Source organism: Chanodichthys erythropterus, chromosome 8 (genome assembly GCF_024489055.1).
Source record: "Chanodichthys erythropterus isolate Z2021 chromosome 8, ASM2448905v1, whole genome shotgun sequence".
NCBI classification, from domain to species: domain Eukaryota; kingdom Metazoa; phylum Chordata; class Actinopteri; order Cypriniformes; family Xenocyprididae; genus Chanodichthys; species Chanodichthys erythropterus.
The window spans coordinates 35,650,860-35,671,076 of NC_090228.1; the positions used below are offsets into that span (position 1 = coordinate 35,650,860).

General features: G+C 37.4%; 1 protein-coding gene across 1 annotated transcript in view; it reads right to left on the minus strand.

Moving 5' to 3' along the window:
- Positions 1–391: 391 nt before the first annotated feature.
- LOC137025191 (asialoglycoprotein receptor 1-like) overlaps positions 392–20,217 on the minus strand; it is a 29,417-nt gene continuing 9,591 nt past the window's right edge. The window contains exons 3-7 of the mRNA XM_067393219.1: positions 19,634–19,761; positions 19,432–19,526; positions 19,201–19,316; positions 14,063–14,250; positions 392–496 (exon numbers count right to left, since the gene is read on the minus strand). Coding sequence (XP_067249320.1) covers positions 392–496; positions 14,063–14,250; positions 19,201–19,316; positions 19,432–19,526; positions 19,634–19,761 — 632 coding nt within the window. The remainder of the gene's footprint in view (positions 497–14,062; positions 14,251–19,200; positions 19,317–19,431; positions 19,527–19,633; positions 19,762–20,217) is intronic.

The window sequence follows — 20,217 nt, forward strand, 5'->3', positions numbered from 1 at the left end:
TAGCAAGGGAACAAAAATGTTATGTTTTAAGTTATTAGTAATGTAACACTCATTACATTATGTGCAGTAATTATATTTTGCTTTATTACATTATTATGAGTTGCTTGTGTTCATAATGCATTATGCTCACATATTTATTGAAATGTGTCATTTAAAAATAATCTTCTCACAGATCCCTCTTAATGCTCCACTACATGGATAATCAGCCCATCCTGTTGAATAAATCGAAACACAGTCTTCATCACCACTGTAATTATCAGGCTGTCCATACTTCCAGAACCTGGAAGAACAGATCAGCATTAGATGTTCAGTGCTGCTTCCTGTGTGATATGATACTGACTGTGAGATATGATCATTTATTAGAGAATAATCAGTTTAATTCAGTGATTTCTTACTCATAGGTCATGTTGGTGCCATCAACCCATTTCCATCTGCCCTCCACATCACTGTCAGTCAGACCAATCCAGAAACTAGCAAAACTGTTACTGACAAATCCCTAAGAATAAAAACACAGATAAATTTCATCATTTACGAGTAGCAGCTAAACACACGCACACACACACGTTTGTTTTTGTGAATTGTGGGGACATTCCATGGGCGTAATGGGTTTTATACTGTATTTTCTATCCCCCTACACTCTACCCCTAAACCTAACCATCACAGGAAACATTTTTACTTTCTCACAAAAACTCATTCTGTATGATTTATAAGCCTTTTGGGGACATGGGGTAATGTCCTCATAAGTCACCCTCTCCTTGTAATACCTACGTCATACCCATGTGTATTATACAAATTTGTGTCCTGATATGTCACAAAAACGTGCGCGCGCACACACACTTTCACTCACTTGTTCCGCTCTGTTGTTTATGATGATCAGATCTGCTCCTCTCTCTGTACATTCTCTTCTGCTCTCAGTCCAGTTTCTCTCCTCAGAGGAAATGAAGTAAAGACTGGATTGAAAGTAAACCCATCCATCTGTAAACACAACCAGTTTAACTATTAGCACTTTAAGTCTTTTCAACTTGTCTCATTCATCTCTGAGCTTTAGTGTTAGTGGGTGTTTTCACATATAGTTTGTTTTAAAAGAACTAAACTCAGTTCACTTAAAGTGAACCAGAAAGGGAACCAGCCGAAAGTGACATCTTTCCTTTTGGTGTTCACAATCTAGTGGACTCAAATAGAGAACCCAGTTCTTTTTTTAGTCCTCTTCAGCATTGAAGTGATCTCAGACCCTTTCTTGTTCACACCACAACTTAAAGGGATAGTTCACCCAAAAATTAAAATTTGATGTTTATCTGCTTACCTCCAAGGCATCCAAGATGTAGGTGACATTTTTTCTTCAGTCGATCACAAATGATGATTTTTAACTGCAACCGCTGCCCTCTGTCATTCAAATAATTGCAGTAGATGGGAATTTCATCTATAAGAGTGAATAAACCTTGCTTAGACAAATCCAAATGAAACCCTGCGGCTCGTGACGACACATTAATGTCCTAAGACACGAAACGATCGGTTTGTGTGAGAAACCGAACAGTATTTATATCATTTTTTACCTCTAATACACCACTATGTCCAACTTCGTTCAGCTTCCTGTTAGTGAGGTCAAAAAAATGCGTTGTGATGATGGAAGTGATGTCTCGCCCATATACTTCAATGAGCGCGAGACATCACTTCCGTTGTCAGAGCGCGATCAGACCTCACTAGCCGGAAGCTGAACGATGTTGGACATAGTGGTGTATTAGAGGTAAAAAATTATATAAATACTGTTCGGTTTCTCACACAAACCGATCGTTTCGTGTCTTAGGACATTAATGTGTCGTCACGAGCCGCAGGGTTTCATTTGGATTTGTCTAAGCAAGGTTTATTCACTCTTATAGATGAAATTCCCATCTACTGCAATTATTTGAATGACAGAGGGCAGCGGTTGCAGTTAAAAATCATCATTTGTGATCGACTGAAGAAAAAATGTCACCTACATCTTGGATGCACTGGGGGTAAGCTGATAAACATCATCAAATTTTCATTTTTGGGTGAACTATCCCTTTAATAGGAACTCAGACCCCGGCTTTCTGTGTTTCTACATCTCTTCAATTGTGAAAAATACAGAAAAAATAAGTATTTCTAATAATTTTACGATTACATACACTACAGTCCAAAAGTTTGGAACCACTAAGATTTTTAATGTTTTTAAAAGAAGTTTCGTCTGCTCACCAAGGCTACATTTATTTAATTAAAAATACAGTAAAAAACAGTAATATTGTGAAATATTATTACAATTTAAAATAACTGTGTACTATTTAAATATATTTGACAAAGTAATTTATTCCTGTGATGCAAAGCTGAATTTTCAGCATCATTACTCCAGTCTTCAGTGTCACATGATCCTTCAGAAATCATTCTGATATGATGATTTGCTACTGATTAATTTTAAGAATAGTGTCAATGCAGGCAGATCAAAAGCACTGTTGAATAAATGTCAAGAATACTGTTGAATATCAAATGTCAAGTGTCCCCAACTAAGCAAGCCAAAGGCGACGGCGGCAAGGAACCCAAACTCCATCAGGTGGCAAACAAGTGGCAAATAGGTGTTAAAAAAGTACTGTACAGTGCTTTCTTTACTCTTTACTTTAAAAACTATGTCTGTAAGCGTAATATTTTAAGTATTTGAGGTCAGAGATTCGGAAATGATAAAGAGGGAGAGGGAATTGAACATGCACACTATGCATGTTCAACATGCAATGTTCTCACCTTTTTCCCCCCTTACCTGTTTGCATCCCTGCAGTTCAGACTACATGATTTTAGCCCGATTTTGCTGCTTAATGTGTCAAGGGGATTCGCAAACGACAATGGGCGTCAGGGCGCACAATTCAATCGTTTCAGCTCGTGTCGTGTGTCATAGTTGACGACAACCAATGCCGCGCATGCTATGCTTCACGACAGAAAGACTAGGGGTCAATATCACTATAAAGTGCCTTTTGGTGTCCTCATCAGAATCGCAGTCATCATGAATATAATGCAAAATAATGAAATTCTGAGGTTTTATTATAAATGGCCAAACATTTACACACATACAAGTACTTTGATAAGTCTCTTGAAATGTTTTTTTGTCATTTTATACCATTTTCTTTGATTGGATGTATGCAGTTTTGGCATGTCCCAGACACTGCTCAGCTAACTTCAATAAGTGTAAAAAGTGAATAAATGACATAAAAGTCAAAAACTTGTTGTATGTTCTTATTGTCCTCAAGTTATTTGATAAAACAAGTCATCTTGATCATTTATATTCTATTTTCATGATAATATTAAGCACTTTGCAAGTGTCCCTGACATTGCTGTCCACCCGGTCATTTTGGGGTAAACTCCCCTTTAAGAAGCCAACTGATGTAGTCAGTGACATAGTGATGGAAGATGATGTATGACAGCAACTCACTATGTGATGAAGCCTGTTAGAATGTAGTTAGAATGTACTTAAATTCAAGGTATGAAGGAAAAAAAATGTCCCGAATGGGTTTTTGTCTTATATTTATATGATATAGTTAAGCAATCACACAAGAAAAAGTGCCTTTTTCCCTGAATATCTGCTCGATTTGAAAATGTGATATTAATTTTATACAACAGTAAAATAAGTTAATAAACACTATTGTCTGTTTTTGTTCTATTTTGCCAACAAAAATACAAACAAAATTCCAAACAAAGCCACAGCAGAACTGTTGTGCATCTCTGAGCAACACAAATCGGTGATTCGTTATGAATGAAGGCACTGTTTTAAACTAATTAAGTGAGCAGTTTTAGTTTAATACTTAGAATATCATATATTGCTTAAGGGTTTCTTCTTGTTCCTGTTGTTCCTCTGATATTCCTTTTTTATTCATCCATTAAAGTCTTTGTCCACCCTGTCATATTTTTGTCCATCACGTCATTTTCATCTTTGATGAAAATTAGCTAATTATTTTAACAAGTTAGCAAAACTTTTTGTGTGATTTATTTATAAAGAAAAAAGGGCCCGTTAATATTGTTTGAAAGATTAACCAGATATCTTTGTCGTTATTTAGAAAAGAAATTGCAAGTATTGCATATTTTATAGGGAAACAAATATTTTTCAGCAGTTTCATTATTATCAAAAGACTTTTCTGATTAACTTATATTTATTGTTGAGAAAGGGACCAAGTATCTTACTGAAAATATACATTTTAAAATCACTATGTAATGAAAATATATTTAAACTACTTTGGTTTTGTCCATGACAGGGTGGACATATTTTGTGGTTTGCTCGTACATTGTCTGGTTATAGCTAATTTACAAAAAGAGCTTGACCAACATGCATTTCTAACAGCCTAAAGTCTCCTTAATACAACAAATTTGAAGTTAAATGGAAAATCTCATCTTTTTATTTTGAAAATTGTAAAGTCTCAAAGGCACTTTACAGTGATTTTGACACCTAGCATGTTTAATTTTTTTCTCGGTCGTCCACGACAAATTCTGTCACGTGTGACACTGGCCAATAGAAGCACAGAAGCGCCTTCCTACATGCTTTCAAACATGCTGAAACGAAGAGACAATCGTTCTTGCTAGGTGGAATTTACAATGGAGGAAATGTTTGTGGAGCAATGGCCACAATACTCCTGCGTGATGTTTTCTCGAGGGACTAAGTTACTGCGACAGAGTGACCTCAGTTCTCTTCAAAGGAAATCCAAATATCCATGCAATCCAGACTACAAGTAACTTTACAACTACATCTCAACTAACTCTCATTAGTAGTCTGTTAGGGTAGGGTTATGGTCTGGATTAGGATAATAAACTGACATGTAGTTGTGAAGTTACTTGTAGTCAGTAGAATGTGTAAAGTGGACAATTGAAATAAAGTGTTACTGAATTTATTTTGAACTATAGACTCTTTCCCTGCTGTGAATATGTGCACTAGAATTACACTTGACATTCAAACACCTATGAATACTAACCAGATTATATTCCTGCTCTGTAGAAACTACTAAAATGACAAAAGAAACTCACCCAGTTTACCAAGACTCATCTGAAGATCATTTTTCTCCAGTTTTAGCTGGTCTCTCTCTTGTGAGAGGTTGGTGATGTTAGTTAGTAGCTGGTGTGTCTCTGCTGTGTAGTTTGAGCTCTTTGTATGGATGTGGACACACAGCACTATGACTGCAGTCAGCAGAAGAACACACAGCATCACCAAACACACTGCAGCTGCTCTGGAGCTTCTGATCTTCACACAAACACTTCCTATAGAATTACAAACATGATATTATTCTCTTTGTTTATCCATTAACACATCACACATCAACTGAAAGCATTAAAAACTGAGTGAATTAATAATCTCAGTACTTGTGAGTTCAGATGATCCTTGCGTTGAGTCTGTGATCTCTCTTCCAATTTTACCTTTTATAACGTCATCATTTTCATAGATATTGGTGGTTTGTCCATCTTTTCTGTGCATTTTTGCAGGTTGTAGTCCTTCAAGATGCCAACAAACTAGTACTATTTTCTCCTCTGGAATGAAGTGTGTTTTGTTCCTCATCGGTGTTTGTGTGTATTGATTGCATGCAAAAGGAACTGTTTTGTGGAAATACTTCAAGTATTTATGCATTAAGGAACTTCAAGGGTAACTGGAGATTGTTTTGTTCATTTAAATGCATTTATTATCACAGAATCACTCAGTGTCATTATTTGTAAAGTCTAAAGTACAAAATTAAGTCCAAATAATTTTGTGGTAATCAGCATTATGCTACAAATTTTGTCAATTGAATTTGAGCTGAACTAGTTTTGACGCCAGAACATTCCTTTAATCAGAAGATAGTCATGACACCTACTGACATTAACAGAAGTAATAAAGAGAAGGGTTTTCGATCTGGTTTCTAGAGTGTTTTTGCTCTTTTGTTTCTTGAACTTGCTAAGGAAAGTTACGGTAACGCTTTAGATTACAGTAATTAATAAAATGCAAAAAATCTGATATCACTGACTCCGAAACCTTTATTTGAAAAACAACTTTATTAAAAACAGGTCTACAACACTTATTATTCATTTTTTTAAATCAACTTTTCATTTCAAACTCTTAAGTCCTGACAGAAAGTAACAAGTTTTGTCCGTTTTTTGGTTGTTCTTGTTTCTCGCTTGGCTTCCACCTGCTCTTGTTTCTCAGCTGATGAATCTTAAGAAGGAATCCCGTTAAAATACAGTACACCCCGAAATTTTCTCATGGTTTAGGCTATTCATCCTTTCGATTCTGACCAGCTGTCACCAGCGCCTGCATGAGAGTCGACTTTGTGTTCGACGAAGCACATTGAAATGAGCAACGTGAAGCTTTCATGACGTTCTCGCGGAAGATTCGTGTGAAACTCGCGCGAGAACTGCCGTCTCTGTTATTCTGTCTTGTTTGTTTCTCATTCTCATTATCTGTTATTCTGTGTATTTTGTTGTGAGCATTACTAAAAAAATTATTTAAAAAAAACGGCATCCAACATCTTTGTGAGTCTCACGGCACGCTTACGTCACGCTTCAAGTTACGTCAAGCATGAACTCTCAACCCTCGCATGTACGCGCAGAAGACAGCTGGTCGAAAGTTTTAAAAATATTAAAATATATGGTATATTTCTTACAAATACATATCATTTCACTTCAGAAGACATTGATTCATCCATTAGGGTCGTATGGATTACTGTAGTTATTGCTGTTTGATGCTTCGACTTTTAGGAACACGTGAGCTTGCATTATAAAGCGTTCCCAGATGATTTATTTTTTTCATAAAAACCTTTTTGTGTTCATCTTAAGAAGGAAAGTCGTATACATCTCAGATGGCATGAGGGTAAAAGATGAGTAAACGGTGAACACATTTCCGGGTGTTCTGTAGTTTTTAAATACAGAATAGCAAATGGGATTCCCTCTTAAGTTTCATCAGTGGAAAGAAAGAAAAAGAGGAACAAGAGGAGGAGGAAGCCAAGCAAGAGAAACAAATAAGAAGTGTCGTAACTTTAAATCTGTTTTGAAATAAGTTGTTTTTCAAATAAAGTTTTCCAAGTGATATGACTGTTTGCGTTTTTATTTATTTATTTTTATTAATTACTTACCCTGTAACTACATGAAACAAGAGTGTAACAAGCTCCACTTTAATTTACGGCCCGTAATGCCATATTTACCCCTTAGTTATGTCATACGTACCCCTTAGTTATAAAATATTAAAAGTATGAATAATTTGTTATTTTTCCTGGTTGTTACCCCTTTATTCCCAATACTTCACATATTGTTCCCCTATACTTACACATACTTACTGTATAGTTACACTATAATTATTGAAAGTTACGCTGTAAATTTGTTGTAATTACGCAGTACTTTCTGGGCTGTAATCTAAAGCGTTACCAAAGTTACTTCTCATTATCACAGTTTTCTTGCTTTTTTCTTGCATATTTAAACTCCCCCTGTTTAATGAATTAACTCATTCATTTATAGTATTCTGCTGTTGTGTGAACGCAGCCATCAGAAGAAAACAAAAAATATTTATTTATTCAAATAAGAGATACAGGGATGAAAGCAAGATATGATTAAGGTTCACTTATAATGTTAATAACGTTTTTTGCTATACATATGGAATCCGTATCAACGCCAACTCACTATTGCATGTGAGGAAGTGTCTTGAAAGCATTATTTATATACAAATACCATTTACAGAAAAAAACATACAATCATTTACTTACAGTTTGTGCTGCAGCTGCTGTCAGATCCAATACAGTCAGCTGCTTCATCTGTCAACATAAGTTTCTTTCCAAAATTTTCCATTACTCTGAACCTTATTTACAAAATAATATGCTCCGAACAAATGTATAAACTTCTGATGTGATTAAAATAGACAAAATACTTGTTTCTGATGCTGAGATCCTACTGAAGACTGTATAGAGACGCAAGCAAGCTGTTTGAACTGGATGTGTCAGAGCAACGTTCTTTTACTCTTTCATTTGTCCTGTTGTCTGCAGACTCGTCGAAAGGGATTGATCGTCATGGACCAGTGATCAATACGACGAGGCTACAGTGAGAGCCAGGGAGACACCGTATCCTTTTTACGTAGCGACAAAGGAAGAAGAAGCTGAAAAAGAAGAAGTGCGGGGATGGAGAGCAGAAATGATGAGCAGGATGATATTCGGACTCTGTGTCATGAAATCATTAAAAGATTAGATGACCAGGCCATAGAGAAATGTAACAGTACATCTGCCATTAATAGGTGTTTTGATGAACTTAATAGCAGATTGGATGTCATTAGTATCAGATTGGACAGCCACTTCAAAGCGAATCAAAACAGAATCGCCTCTGATTTTTTTTGCGATTCATAACAAATTGGATTACCACTTTCAAATAAATTGTGACAGAATAGCTTCAGAGTTTTTTGAAGTTCGATCAACCCCATTTGACGAACTGTGATTCCGTCCATGTTAAAATATCATCCACGCTCCTGATGTCTATCTGTATAGATTATTTTTTTAAAACTACTAAAAACAGATTTTCCACATTAAGGTTGTTATGCTGTGGAATACGTTGATAACTGTAAGTGTAAATCTAAAAATAAGGTCTCACCCTGAGGAGTTTGGTGTGAATTAGATCCTATTATGTTTTTCCACTTCCTCCGAAGTTCAACGATGGATATGTCAGACTCTATGTCAGAATCTGATGTGAGGTTGATTATTTGTTCAGCACAGCTGACGCCTCTATCTGTATAATATTTAAAAAAAACACAAAAAAAACCATCAAAAACTACTTTCTATATCAAAGGTAATACTTTCAATATCGTAATTTTTTTTAAATAAAATAATAAAAGAAAGATAGTCATACCATTATTTAGCTTAACCTGAGGAGTTTGGTGTGGGGTAGAGTCATCTATGTTTTTCCGTTTCATGGGAGGTACATTGACGCACACCTCAGACTGTTCGTCTGAATCTGACGTGAGGTCTACCAGTTCAGCAGTACTGATTTGTTCAGCCAGAGATCTCGCTGCCGTGTAAGTAGGCAGGGCGTCTCTTATCCTATCAGCTTCGCTGGTGCTAGGACCGTGTTCTTCAAAAACGTACTAATGCTAATCAACTCTATCACAAAACGGCAGATGGCAAGAAAATAAGTTACATAGATTTTACATATTTATATTTATATCCTTTCTGTCAGGCTAGGAAAACCTATCTGATCGTTCATCCCCAAATCATATTCAAAGATTTTGAACCGATCAAAAATTATTACGGTCTTATCGGAGCTACCATTTATCCAAACTGCAAATTACTGCACCCTGTTCTCCCTTACCGATGTGGAGGAAAACGTATGTCTCCATTATGCCGTACATGCACTCACATTCAAAACCAGACAACGAACTGTAGCCATATGGATAAAGAGAGGGCACTCACTGGCTGCTTGAACTTTTAAAAGCCATAGAGAAGGGTTACGTAGATCAATGAAGTTTGGCATTTTCCTGAAAGGTCAGATACATTGTTTCACGATTACGTAAAGACTTTTTTACATTTGAAACAGCAGGCATTCGGTTACCCATAAAACGTTGTCACCGATGCTGACAAACAGTCTTGCATACGCAAGTATTACGAGAAAGAGGGTATTCGTCTCGCCCCCGAAAAGATCTCCCACAACTCAGCGCAGAGGTCTATCAACAAGTTATTATTGAAGAATAATATTTGGGGAAGGTTCTCTATGAGGGAGAATATGCCTTAGACTACTCTTGTGAAAGACCCCAAGCAAACAGACAGTCTGTCATATTTCACATTCGTCTCGGACGACGTGGCTCTTGTCCAGCATCGCTCCACAAAAGACGAAATTTGTGAGACACATTAATGTGTTTGTCGGTGCATTTACTATGACTCACGCATGCTTGGAGTTGTACGAACTCATGGACAAACTCGGTGACTGTTATATTCAGACACGGACAGCATTATTTTTTGTATCAAGGGAGGGCGACTGGGACCCACCTCTGGAGGATCATTTGGGGGAGCTGACGAATGAGTTAGACAACGGAGATTATATTACGAAATTTTGCTGTAGCAGGCAAAGGTAAAGTATGCATGAAGGCAAAGGGTATAACGCTCAACGCTAAAAGTTCAATTTCACAACTCTTCCTTATGGCTACTGGTTCAAGGCTGCACAGGGGACTTCAGGATGCTTTTGATTTCAGACTTCAGCATCCATTTTCCGCTGTAGTCAGCGGACCTTCAAATTCGGGGAAGAGTTATTTTGTAAAAAGTCTGCTGGAAAATGGGATGAAATTGATTTCTAAAAAAATGTAAAACATTGTATATATTTACAGTTGTTGGCAACTTTTGTATGATGAATTACTGAAACTGTATGCCATTAAATTTGTGGAAGGATTACCAGAGAGTCAAATATTCAACAGGTTGTAGAGAATGATCTGGATACTTCCATAAGGAAAATCTTACTCAGGTCTAATCTGAATCAATACGAAAAAGCCGAACTCTATGCGAACATCCTGACCCAGTTTTTGATGATCGTTAAACAAGGAGAACGGGAGAGTTATGTTTTAACGTTGTCACTACCCAATTATGAACCACCGCATAAAGATGAATGACCACCAACTATAACTGAAGATGACAGAGGTGCGGATGATGTTGTGAGTGAAGTTTTGAAGAATGTACCATCAAGAAGCGTGAAAAACAGCCAGTACATATTGGACAAAATGTGTAAAGCTAAAGGACGATTGGATGTTCAAATCACCAATGGTAACAAGTCAATGGTTAGAATTTTAAAATGTCTTGTTTGTTAATATTTGATTCATGAAATGTTGTGTATATGTTCTGTCTACTTAAATAACAACACAATAAAAATATTTCAGTTTTAAGTCTTTATTTATTTATAATCAATGCAAATTGAAAACTCAAAGATGATTCACATGATCATTACACTTTTGCACACACTGAATACATGATAATTTTTCATTACACTCATTCGGTTTTAATCTTTTTGCAAAATATGTTACTATTTTATAATTTTTAATATAATCATTGTTATACAGCTTCAACACATTGTTATAGCTATGGCCGTTAATCAAATGATACATAAAAAACACACAGTGTTGCCCGCAAGTATCCGATGTGAAATCCTGCACACGTCTGGATGAAAAATTTTGTCCATGATGCCGGTGAGCTGCACGGTGTTCATTTCAATAGTAATTGACCAGGACCTGTCGAACACCGTGTAGACCAGTGGTCACCAACCTTTTTAAGCCCAAGATCCCTGACCTCGACCTTTTTGAAAGACAAGATCTACTTGATAGAAAAAGACAGCCCAGATTGTATTTAGTATTTTTTTCGTGGTCATTGTAGATTATTTATTTATTTTTACAAGCAAATTGGTTACTGGTACTGGTTGCAGATATTTATTATTAATATTATTATAATAAACAAAAATACATAGCAATTTCAAATTAGAGGGAACCACTGCTTTTTAATCACAATCCAAACAAAGATGCTAAGCAAGTTGCATGAGCAGTTGTTTTTTATTTGAATTAGATTTAATTTCAAGATTTAAAGCAAAAACAGAACGGTCTGACTTTATCTTTGTGAAATTATAAATGCTACACACAAAAACAGCAGGCTGAATGAGACGCAGATTCACTCTCTGACAGCAGGTAGCGCTTATGGAGCAGCAGTGATACAGCGTTTCCTTGGTTACCGCTGTAAACAAAGCTGAAATGCGCTAATAATTATGCTGCGTTCCAGTCAGGTTTTTGAGCCCGTTATAAGTCACGATTTCAAATCACGACTCACGACGTTGTACTGTTCAAGGAAAGTCACGCCAAACTGCATAAAAGTGTAAACAAACCAACATGGCGGACCGTACGGGGCTTATGCTCATTAATTATTTCTATCGCCAAATGTGCTTACTCCTTGCTTATTTGAGGGAAACAGAGGAGGAAAACGGCGCATAAGGCAAGAGAAGCTGTTATACCTTTTATTTTACCGTGCACTTGCATAAACACTGCATCTGTAGGGGCTGCCATTGTTGTTTCGCGGGCTGTGACGTCAGAACTCGTAACTGGGAGTACATCGATCTAGTACGAGTTCACGGGTGGCACGCTATTTTTTTACAGTCTATGGTGGCACGGCTTTGACTGCTGTTCCAGTGCACTTTCACGGGTAGAAGGTTGGAAAAACACGGGCTACGGGTTGCCTGGAATGCGGCATTAGCTACTTTATTCGGAGGAAAGAGGAAAATAAAATGCCATTGCCATCGACATCTTCCTGAAGACTGATCTCCTTTTAGAGATTAATTCATAATCCCTCACCCCTAATTCAATATTTATATTTTCTTCCCATATTTCGAGCATCGTGAACGGTGAGCTGCTCTGCCTGCTACAGAATTTTCTCCTCTTCGCGTCCGTTTTCAGGGTCTCTGACCTCTTGTTAACGGCCGTTTACAGACTCAGACATAATGTGGGCTATTTACCTTTATCTGTCTGTCTCCAGAAAATAACATAAAAATAAATACAAAAATACAGTACGAAGACTGGAGAAATTTAATGTATTTTTGTACTCATATTTCTGTTATTTTCGCGAGCTACTAGAACAGTGATAAAGATCGACCGGTCGATCGCGATCGACGGGTTGGCGACCACTGGTGTAGACTAATAAATTAATAGTCTGCGGCAACGGTTTTTGGAAGCGTGCCTCGAGTCTGATGTTACCAGACTTGATGAGTGATATTGTTACGGATCCCTTGTTTCCCTGGACTCCATATCCCATTATCCTCCTGTTCTCCACACCTGCACTCACTTCCCTCGTCAGCTCCTCATCACCACTCATCACCTGCACCTGGACTCTATTGTCAGCACTCCCCATATATTGCACTCACTCCCTGCACTCCTTGTCCGTTCTCTGTTTTGTTAAGGTGTCTGTCTGTGTTTCTTGCCATTGTTTGAAGTAAAGTGTCTATTATTGTGGAAATCCGTATCTGCCTCATCTCTCTACCAGCCACCCGTAACAGAAGAACGGACCTTACCAACTGGATTTCCACAGAGAGATGGAGACTTATCCCTGCTCCCTGGCTCTTGCTCCTCCAATGCCTCCCACTCCTCTATCGGCTGGCGATCGCCTCATCGGGCTTCTTCAGGTTGGTCGTTCACTGGAGAGGTATGTGGAGGAGTTTGTTGAGCTGGCTTATCTGACTGACTGGCCCGATGCTAATTTAATCGCCCTGTTTTTGGACGGTCTGGATGACAACACTCTCCGTCTCCATGAACCTGATTATCGTCTCTCCTTAAGCGAAACTATCAATTTTATTTTGTTTTTGAATAATTCCAAATTCTATGTGGATGAGTGTTGGTCTTCAGTCCGTCCAGGCTGGGCCAGTTAGTCAGCCTCCGTATTCCTCTGCTTACCCCTCCGGTGAACTTCCTTCCTGCCCCACGCTGGGCCCACACTCTCCTGCTGGGTCCGGAAAGCGGAGGAGGAGGAAAAAACCTGCCGCAGAGCCCTCTCCAGCCTTCACTGAGCCCGCTTCAGTCTCTCCAGAGCCCGCTCCAGTCTCTCCAGAGCCCGCTCCAGTCTCTCCAGAGCCCGCTCCAGTCTCTCCAGAGTCCGTTCCCACAGGAATTTTAATTGAATTTGAGGGAATGGACTGGCTTATTGACTTTTTTACCGAGCCAAGTTCTCCAGTCTCCGCCGAGCCAAGTTCTCCAGTCGCCGCCGCCGAGCCCTTAGCTCCAGCCGCCGCCGCCGAGCCAGCCGCCGCCGCCGAGCCCTCAGCTCCAGCCGTCGCCGCCGAGCCAGCCGCTCCAGCCGCCGCCGTCGAACCCACTCCTATCATGAACTGTGTTACTGAACTCTCCAGCCCAAGGACTGTTTTCCCTCCCTGCCTCCCTCTCCCGCCTCCTCCCACTAATGTCCACACTGCACCTCCACCTCACCCAGGACTCCACCTCGGCCCGTTGGTCCAGATGCTCCCCCTTGGCTCCAACCTCCCTCATCTCCACCGTGGCCTATCAGTCCACCAGTTCCGCCAGGCTCCATCCTCCCCCCGGTTCCGCATCAGTCATTCGTCGGCCTTCCCTCACATCAGGACTGCACTCCTCGGGTTTCACCTCGTCCTTTCGTCCCTCACGCTCCGTTGGCTTCCTCACTCCCTCCTGCGTCCCTTTGGTCGGCTGTCGCTCTGGCTCCTCTGCGGCCTTCTGGAGCCCCGCCTGCGCCTCGGTCGGCTGAGCCTGCGGCATCGCCCTGTCCCGCCGGATCCTGATTGCTGCTGGGAGGCGAGACGAGTGCACTGACAATGATGCTAAACAATACGTTCTCCAGCGATCGTCAGTGCGCAGAGGTTTACCTGCTCAACTCTCACTAGAGTGGATGTCTGTTTATCACAGGTGACGCACAACAAAATGCTTCACAAAAAATAAAGCGCAGTTGACACTCAAACTCAGTGTTACTCATGCGTGGAGCGGAATCAAAGCAGCCTCCTCATCTGTTTTCAGGCCTTCCCTCTTAACTCTCTCCAGCGCTGGAAAGATTTTCTAATATAAACGCAGTCCTAAAGAACTTGCCCAGTCATAAACCTTCATTCCAGTGATATTCTTCTGAGCTCTTTGTATTGTCTCATCTCTCTTTCTGCAGTTTTTCTTTTCTTTTTCAAATCTTTGTCTCCTCGACCATCATACACCCCCTAATGCTGATTGGTTACACATTTGTTGTTTGTGTCGGCCCGACTAACTTCCAAACAGTGTTTTTGAAACAATAATTACTCCACCTTTAATAATAAAATGTGGCGAAATGAGTCGGAAGTCGCAACGTTCTATTTTAAGATATGGGCTGATAATGTGGAAAAACAATGAAAAAATCTTTGTTTTTTTTAAGCTAATTTCAAAGAACAGACTTTCAAAAATAATCTCCCAAAGTTTCGTAGTCCAGATAATTGAGTAAAGTTATTTAAATGACTATTAAATTTGACATGGTTTTACTAAATTTGCTGGAAATGAACTTCTCAACTCCTCTCGTCACTTATGAGCATTTCCTGGTATCCCCTGAAACGTCATTATCTCTGCTCTACAAAATGGTGTTACATGTTGTATAGAACCAATCAAAAAGCTTAGAAATGTAAACACACTGAAAATCCAAAATCAACATAATATATTGCGTTGATCACAAGATATTACTCACGGAATGATTTAACATACTTGGCTAAAAACACGTCTCTCATCTCTCCGGGATGCAGTGTGTATCCAATGTTCCCAGACCCATCCATGTTCGTTTTCCAACGTTGAATAACACAAAATAGATATAATTTTAAAGCTTAGAATCTCATCTTTTTAATGCATCTAACCATTTTGAAAAACTCCTAACGAGTGATGAGAAGCACCTCTAAACCGGAGTTTACCGCCCATTGGCGCCACCTGGCTGCGGAAAAAATGAACAACAAATTTTCAAACTATTCTTTATGCTATCACCATGAAATTTGAACCAGATGCAGCTCACATATAGGAGAGCATCACCAAAAAAGATTTTTTTTAGCGATCTAATTGTCATGAATATGGCTCCCTCGGCTCATCCTCCGGACCACCGGAGGGAGCCATCACCCGAGTACTGACGGGTTACCATTCGGACTCCATTACCCATAGGCCCTCATTCCTGGGACTGATGAACCTTGCACCTGCGCCTTGCAACCTTGCACCAGGGCTGCCATCCCTGATCCACTGCCTGTCCCTGACCACGGTACTGTCTTTGCCCATTGTATTATTGTATCTTTAATAAAAGCTGCAAATGGATCCGCACTCCTCTGACCCTTCATTACACTTATTGTGTTCCTGAGTTATTATTTTTAAAAAATTATCTCTCTCTCTCTCTCTCTCTCTATATATATATATATAAAATTGTCTTTTATCAGCTGTTTCTCAGCAAGAAAATGTCCTAATGTAATTTATATTTTCTTAAAATGTAAAATGTTTTGTATCAAATGATACCTACCTTTTGACTCTCCTTGCTAAAGTTTTGGAGTTATGAGTCTTTACTTTTGTGTGTGTCGCTCATACAAAAAAAAAAAAAAAAAAAAAAATACTCTAAAAAAGCCTTCAGGTCTTAAAGGGTTAATTCAAATAAATACTTTAAAATAATTTGAGCTTCAGTCTGGTTTAATAGCATATATATATATATATATATATATATATATATATATATATATATATATATATATATATATAAAATGTCTTTGGTCAAATTAAGCTGTAAAATAAATAGTTTATCCCTTTAAATGCAATGGATTTTAAAAGATATCAACAAAAAAACTGGCAAAAAACTTTAAAAGCGATTTTCTCAGGTTATCAATTGGAAAAAGAGGGCCATACAACCATAATTCAAATGGGTTTATCTCTAAAACCATTCAAGGTATGACTTTGACTAGGATATCATTTTAAAGCTTATTGTCTCATCTTTCCATTGATACCAAAATCTCAGTTTTGAAATTTGGGTCACTGTGACTCATTTTGCTGGATCAGGTCACAAATGTATTTTAGAGTTAATTTTCATACATATTTATACATTCAATGCTCTGGGGACAGAAATGTCACCCATTCGGTGGAATGGCTTGCTTTTCAAAAGCAACAAGATAGTGACAGTAAGGGAGGATGACATGTCCATTTAGAAAATGGGCAGGATTTTTCAGGTGCTGCTAGTTAAGAAAATTATCACTGATTATGTGCAGGTGTTAAACACTATAAATTTAGTGTTGATAGAGCATGGCGAGATTGTATGTTGAGTAAGTATTGATAACAATAATTGAGCAAAGGCGATTTTATGTGTTATAGGCTAAATATAACAACAAACAATCAAAACCTTGAGAACTTTGCATGTCTCCAACCAAAATGTGCATATGAATGGCAATGATGAACATGGTGATGTGAATGACTCAATCATCATGAAGCTCACAGCGACAGTGAGTCACGTGAACTGCCAGAATATACAGTGGTTTGATTTTTTTTTTTTTTTTTTTTTGCATGTTTGTCACACTTGTGTGTTTCAGATCATCAAACAAATTTAAATATTAATCAAAGATAACACAAATAAACACAACATGCAGTTTTTAAATGAAGGTTTTTTATTATGAAGGGAAAACAAAAACCATATAGTAGTGAGTAACCTTTCTTGGTATTGCTATCTTAAATAGCCCATATATAAGAAAATATACTCTGAAGATGTAGGGGTGAAATGGTAACTAATCATACATGAAATTTCTGTCAAATCATTTACATTTACATTTACATTTATGCATTTGGCAGACGCTTTTATCCAAAGCGACTTACATTGCATTATACTATACATTTTGTAGCGAAGTTTAAAGTCATACACTTTTATATCTGATTTATATCAATTATGAATATTGTTGGGTATGCATCTCATATTTGGGTACATTAAAATTGAATTATCAATATCACAATATACAAACTTTAAAGTTTTATTAATTTTAATATTACATTTAGTTTATAACAGAAGAGCATAATATAGAAAAGTGCCTTTCAAACAGTAACATGAATTTGTTAAAGGATTAGTTCACTTTCGAATGAATATCAGCGCAAGCTTTACTCAACTTCAAGCCTTCTGAAGTGAAGCGATGCGTTTGTGTAAAAAATATCCATATTTAAACAAGTTATGAAGTCAAATATCGAGCTTCTGCCAGACCGCCTTCCATATTCAAAGTATGCATAAAGTGTAAACCTCTTGCAGATCAAGCTGACGTCAACTGACATGACGCCAGTTTACTCTTTCTTCATAACGAAAGCTCAATTATATATCAACTCATAACATAATAAAGCAAAATGTAATAAATGCATATAATAAGTATTACATTATTAATGTAATAAATTCTTCATAAATGTAGTCATTTTCTTAATATATTTAATAATTATATTCTTCATATGGAGCAATGACATTTCCTCTCTCAAGATCCATTAATGTACTAAAAACATATTTAAATCAGTTAATGTGAGTACAGTAGTTCAATATTAATATTATAAAGCGACAAGAATATTTTTCGTGTGCCAAAAAAAATTAAATAACGACTTATATAGTGATGGACGATGTCAAAACACTGCTTCATTAAGCATCGGAGTATCAGTGTATCATGATTCAGATCACATGTCAAACTGCCAATGGCTGAAATCATGCGACTTTGGCGCTCCGAACAGCAGATTCAACACACCGATTCATAACGCTCCGAATCTTCCTGAAGCAGTGTTTTGAAATCGGCCATCACTAAATAAGTCATTATTTAGTTATACTTAAGTACATGTTGTTATTGATATTACTCAGTACTTAAATGTGTAATTTCACCTTAATATTGTGTGTATAAATACATCCTAAAATAAAGTGTAATCAAACTAGTATTTTAAAAGAAAAGTCGACCTATTAGGCTACATAAGTAGAGAACTCAAAACTTTCATAAAGACATTACTAACTTTGTGATCATGATGTGCTCCATAATTTTGAGTTGATTTGACCCAGAAACACATTTTAAGTTTCAAGCACTAAAGTAATACAATAAAGCTTCTTATTTTTTAACTATGTACTTATATGTTTGTAATCATTTTTGAGATATAAAATTTTGGGTCACTATTTGGCAGGTATTGCATTAAAGTCACCCTTTTTATTCATGCAGTTATAACTGCATTATTAATGATTTATAATGCATTTGTAAATAAATTACTCATTAACAAACACCTTTATAAACCCTTTACAAAGGGAACCTTAATGTAAAGTGTTACCAAAATTTTAAATGATTGTCATAAAAAACTATTTATAATTTTAGCAATATGATTCTCTGTAGAGATGCCCTTTTCTTTTTCTTTTTCTTTTCTGTAGATAATTACTGAACTAGTCATTATTGGCCAAATCTTCCTGAGGTGAACGTAACATTAGTTCTTCACAGGTTGTTATATTTGGGTTATATATAAGAAGTAATGTACAGTAGTAGTAATAGTAATATTTTTATGTATATTTAAATCTGGTGCATTTTGTAGTTTATGATTTAGATTTTAAAACATATGGCAAAGGAACAAAAATGTTTTTATGTTTTAAGTTATTAGTAATTTAATACTCCTTACATTATGTGCAGTTATTATATTTTGCTTTATTACATTATTATGAGCTGCTTTTGTGTTCATAATGCATTATGCTCACATATTTATTGAAATGTATCATTTAAAAATAATTTTTTCACAGATCCATCTTATTACTCTATTACATGGATAATCATTCCACCCTGATGAAAAAGTATAAGCACAGTCTTCATCATTATTGCTATTATTAGGCTCTCCAATCCACCAGAACCTGAAAGAACAGATCAGCATTAGATGTTCAGTGCTGCTTCCTGTGTGATATGATACTGACTGTGAGATATGATCATTTATTAGAGAATAATCAGTTTAATTCAGTGATTTCTTACTCATAGGTCATGTTGGTGCCATCAACCCATTTCCATCTGCCCTCCTCATCACTGTCAGTCAGACCAATCCAGAAATTATCAAAACTGACAAATTCCTAAAAATAAAAACACAGATAAATTTCATAATTTATGGTTAGAAACTAAACACGCACACATACACACACACACACACACACACACACACACACACACTTTCACTCACTTGTTCCGCTCTGTTGTTTATGATTATCAGATCTGCTCCTCTCTCTGTACAGTATCTTCTGCTCTCAGTCCAGTTCCTCTTCTCAGAGGAAATGAAGTAAAGACTGGACTTAGAGTAAACCCATCCATCTGCTAACAGAACCAGTTTAACTGTTAGCACCTTTTTAGTCCTTTCAACTTGTCTCATTCATCTGTGAGCTTTAGTGTTAGTGGGTGGTTTCTAGGGCTGGGTGATATATCGCATGCGATTGTCACGCGCATTTCGTCAGTAAAGCTGGATCCCTGATTACGCGAAATCGCCATCACCTGCTTTCAAATGGAGCGGCATTCATCTGCGATATTGCGTGATGGCGATTTCTCGGTAATCAGGGAACCAGCTTTACTGACGAAATGCATGTGATAATCGCATGCGATATATCGCCCAGCCCTAGTGGTTTCACATATAGTTCATTTTAAAAGAACCAAACCAAGTTCACTTAAAGGGAACCAACTGAAAGTGAGCTCAGTCCATTTGGTGTTCACAATCTAGTGGACTCAAAAGAGAACCCAGCTCTTTTTTTAGTACTCTTCAGCATTGAAGTGATG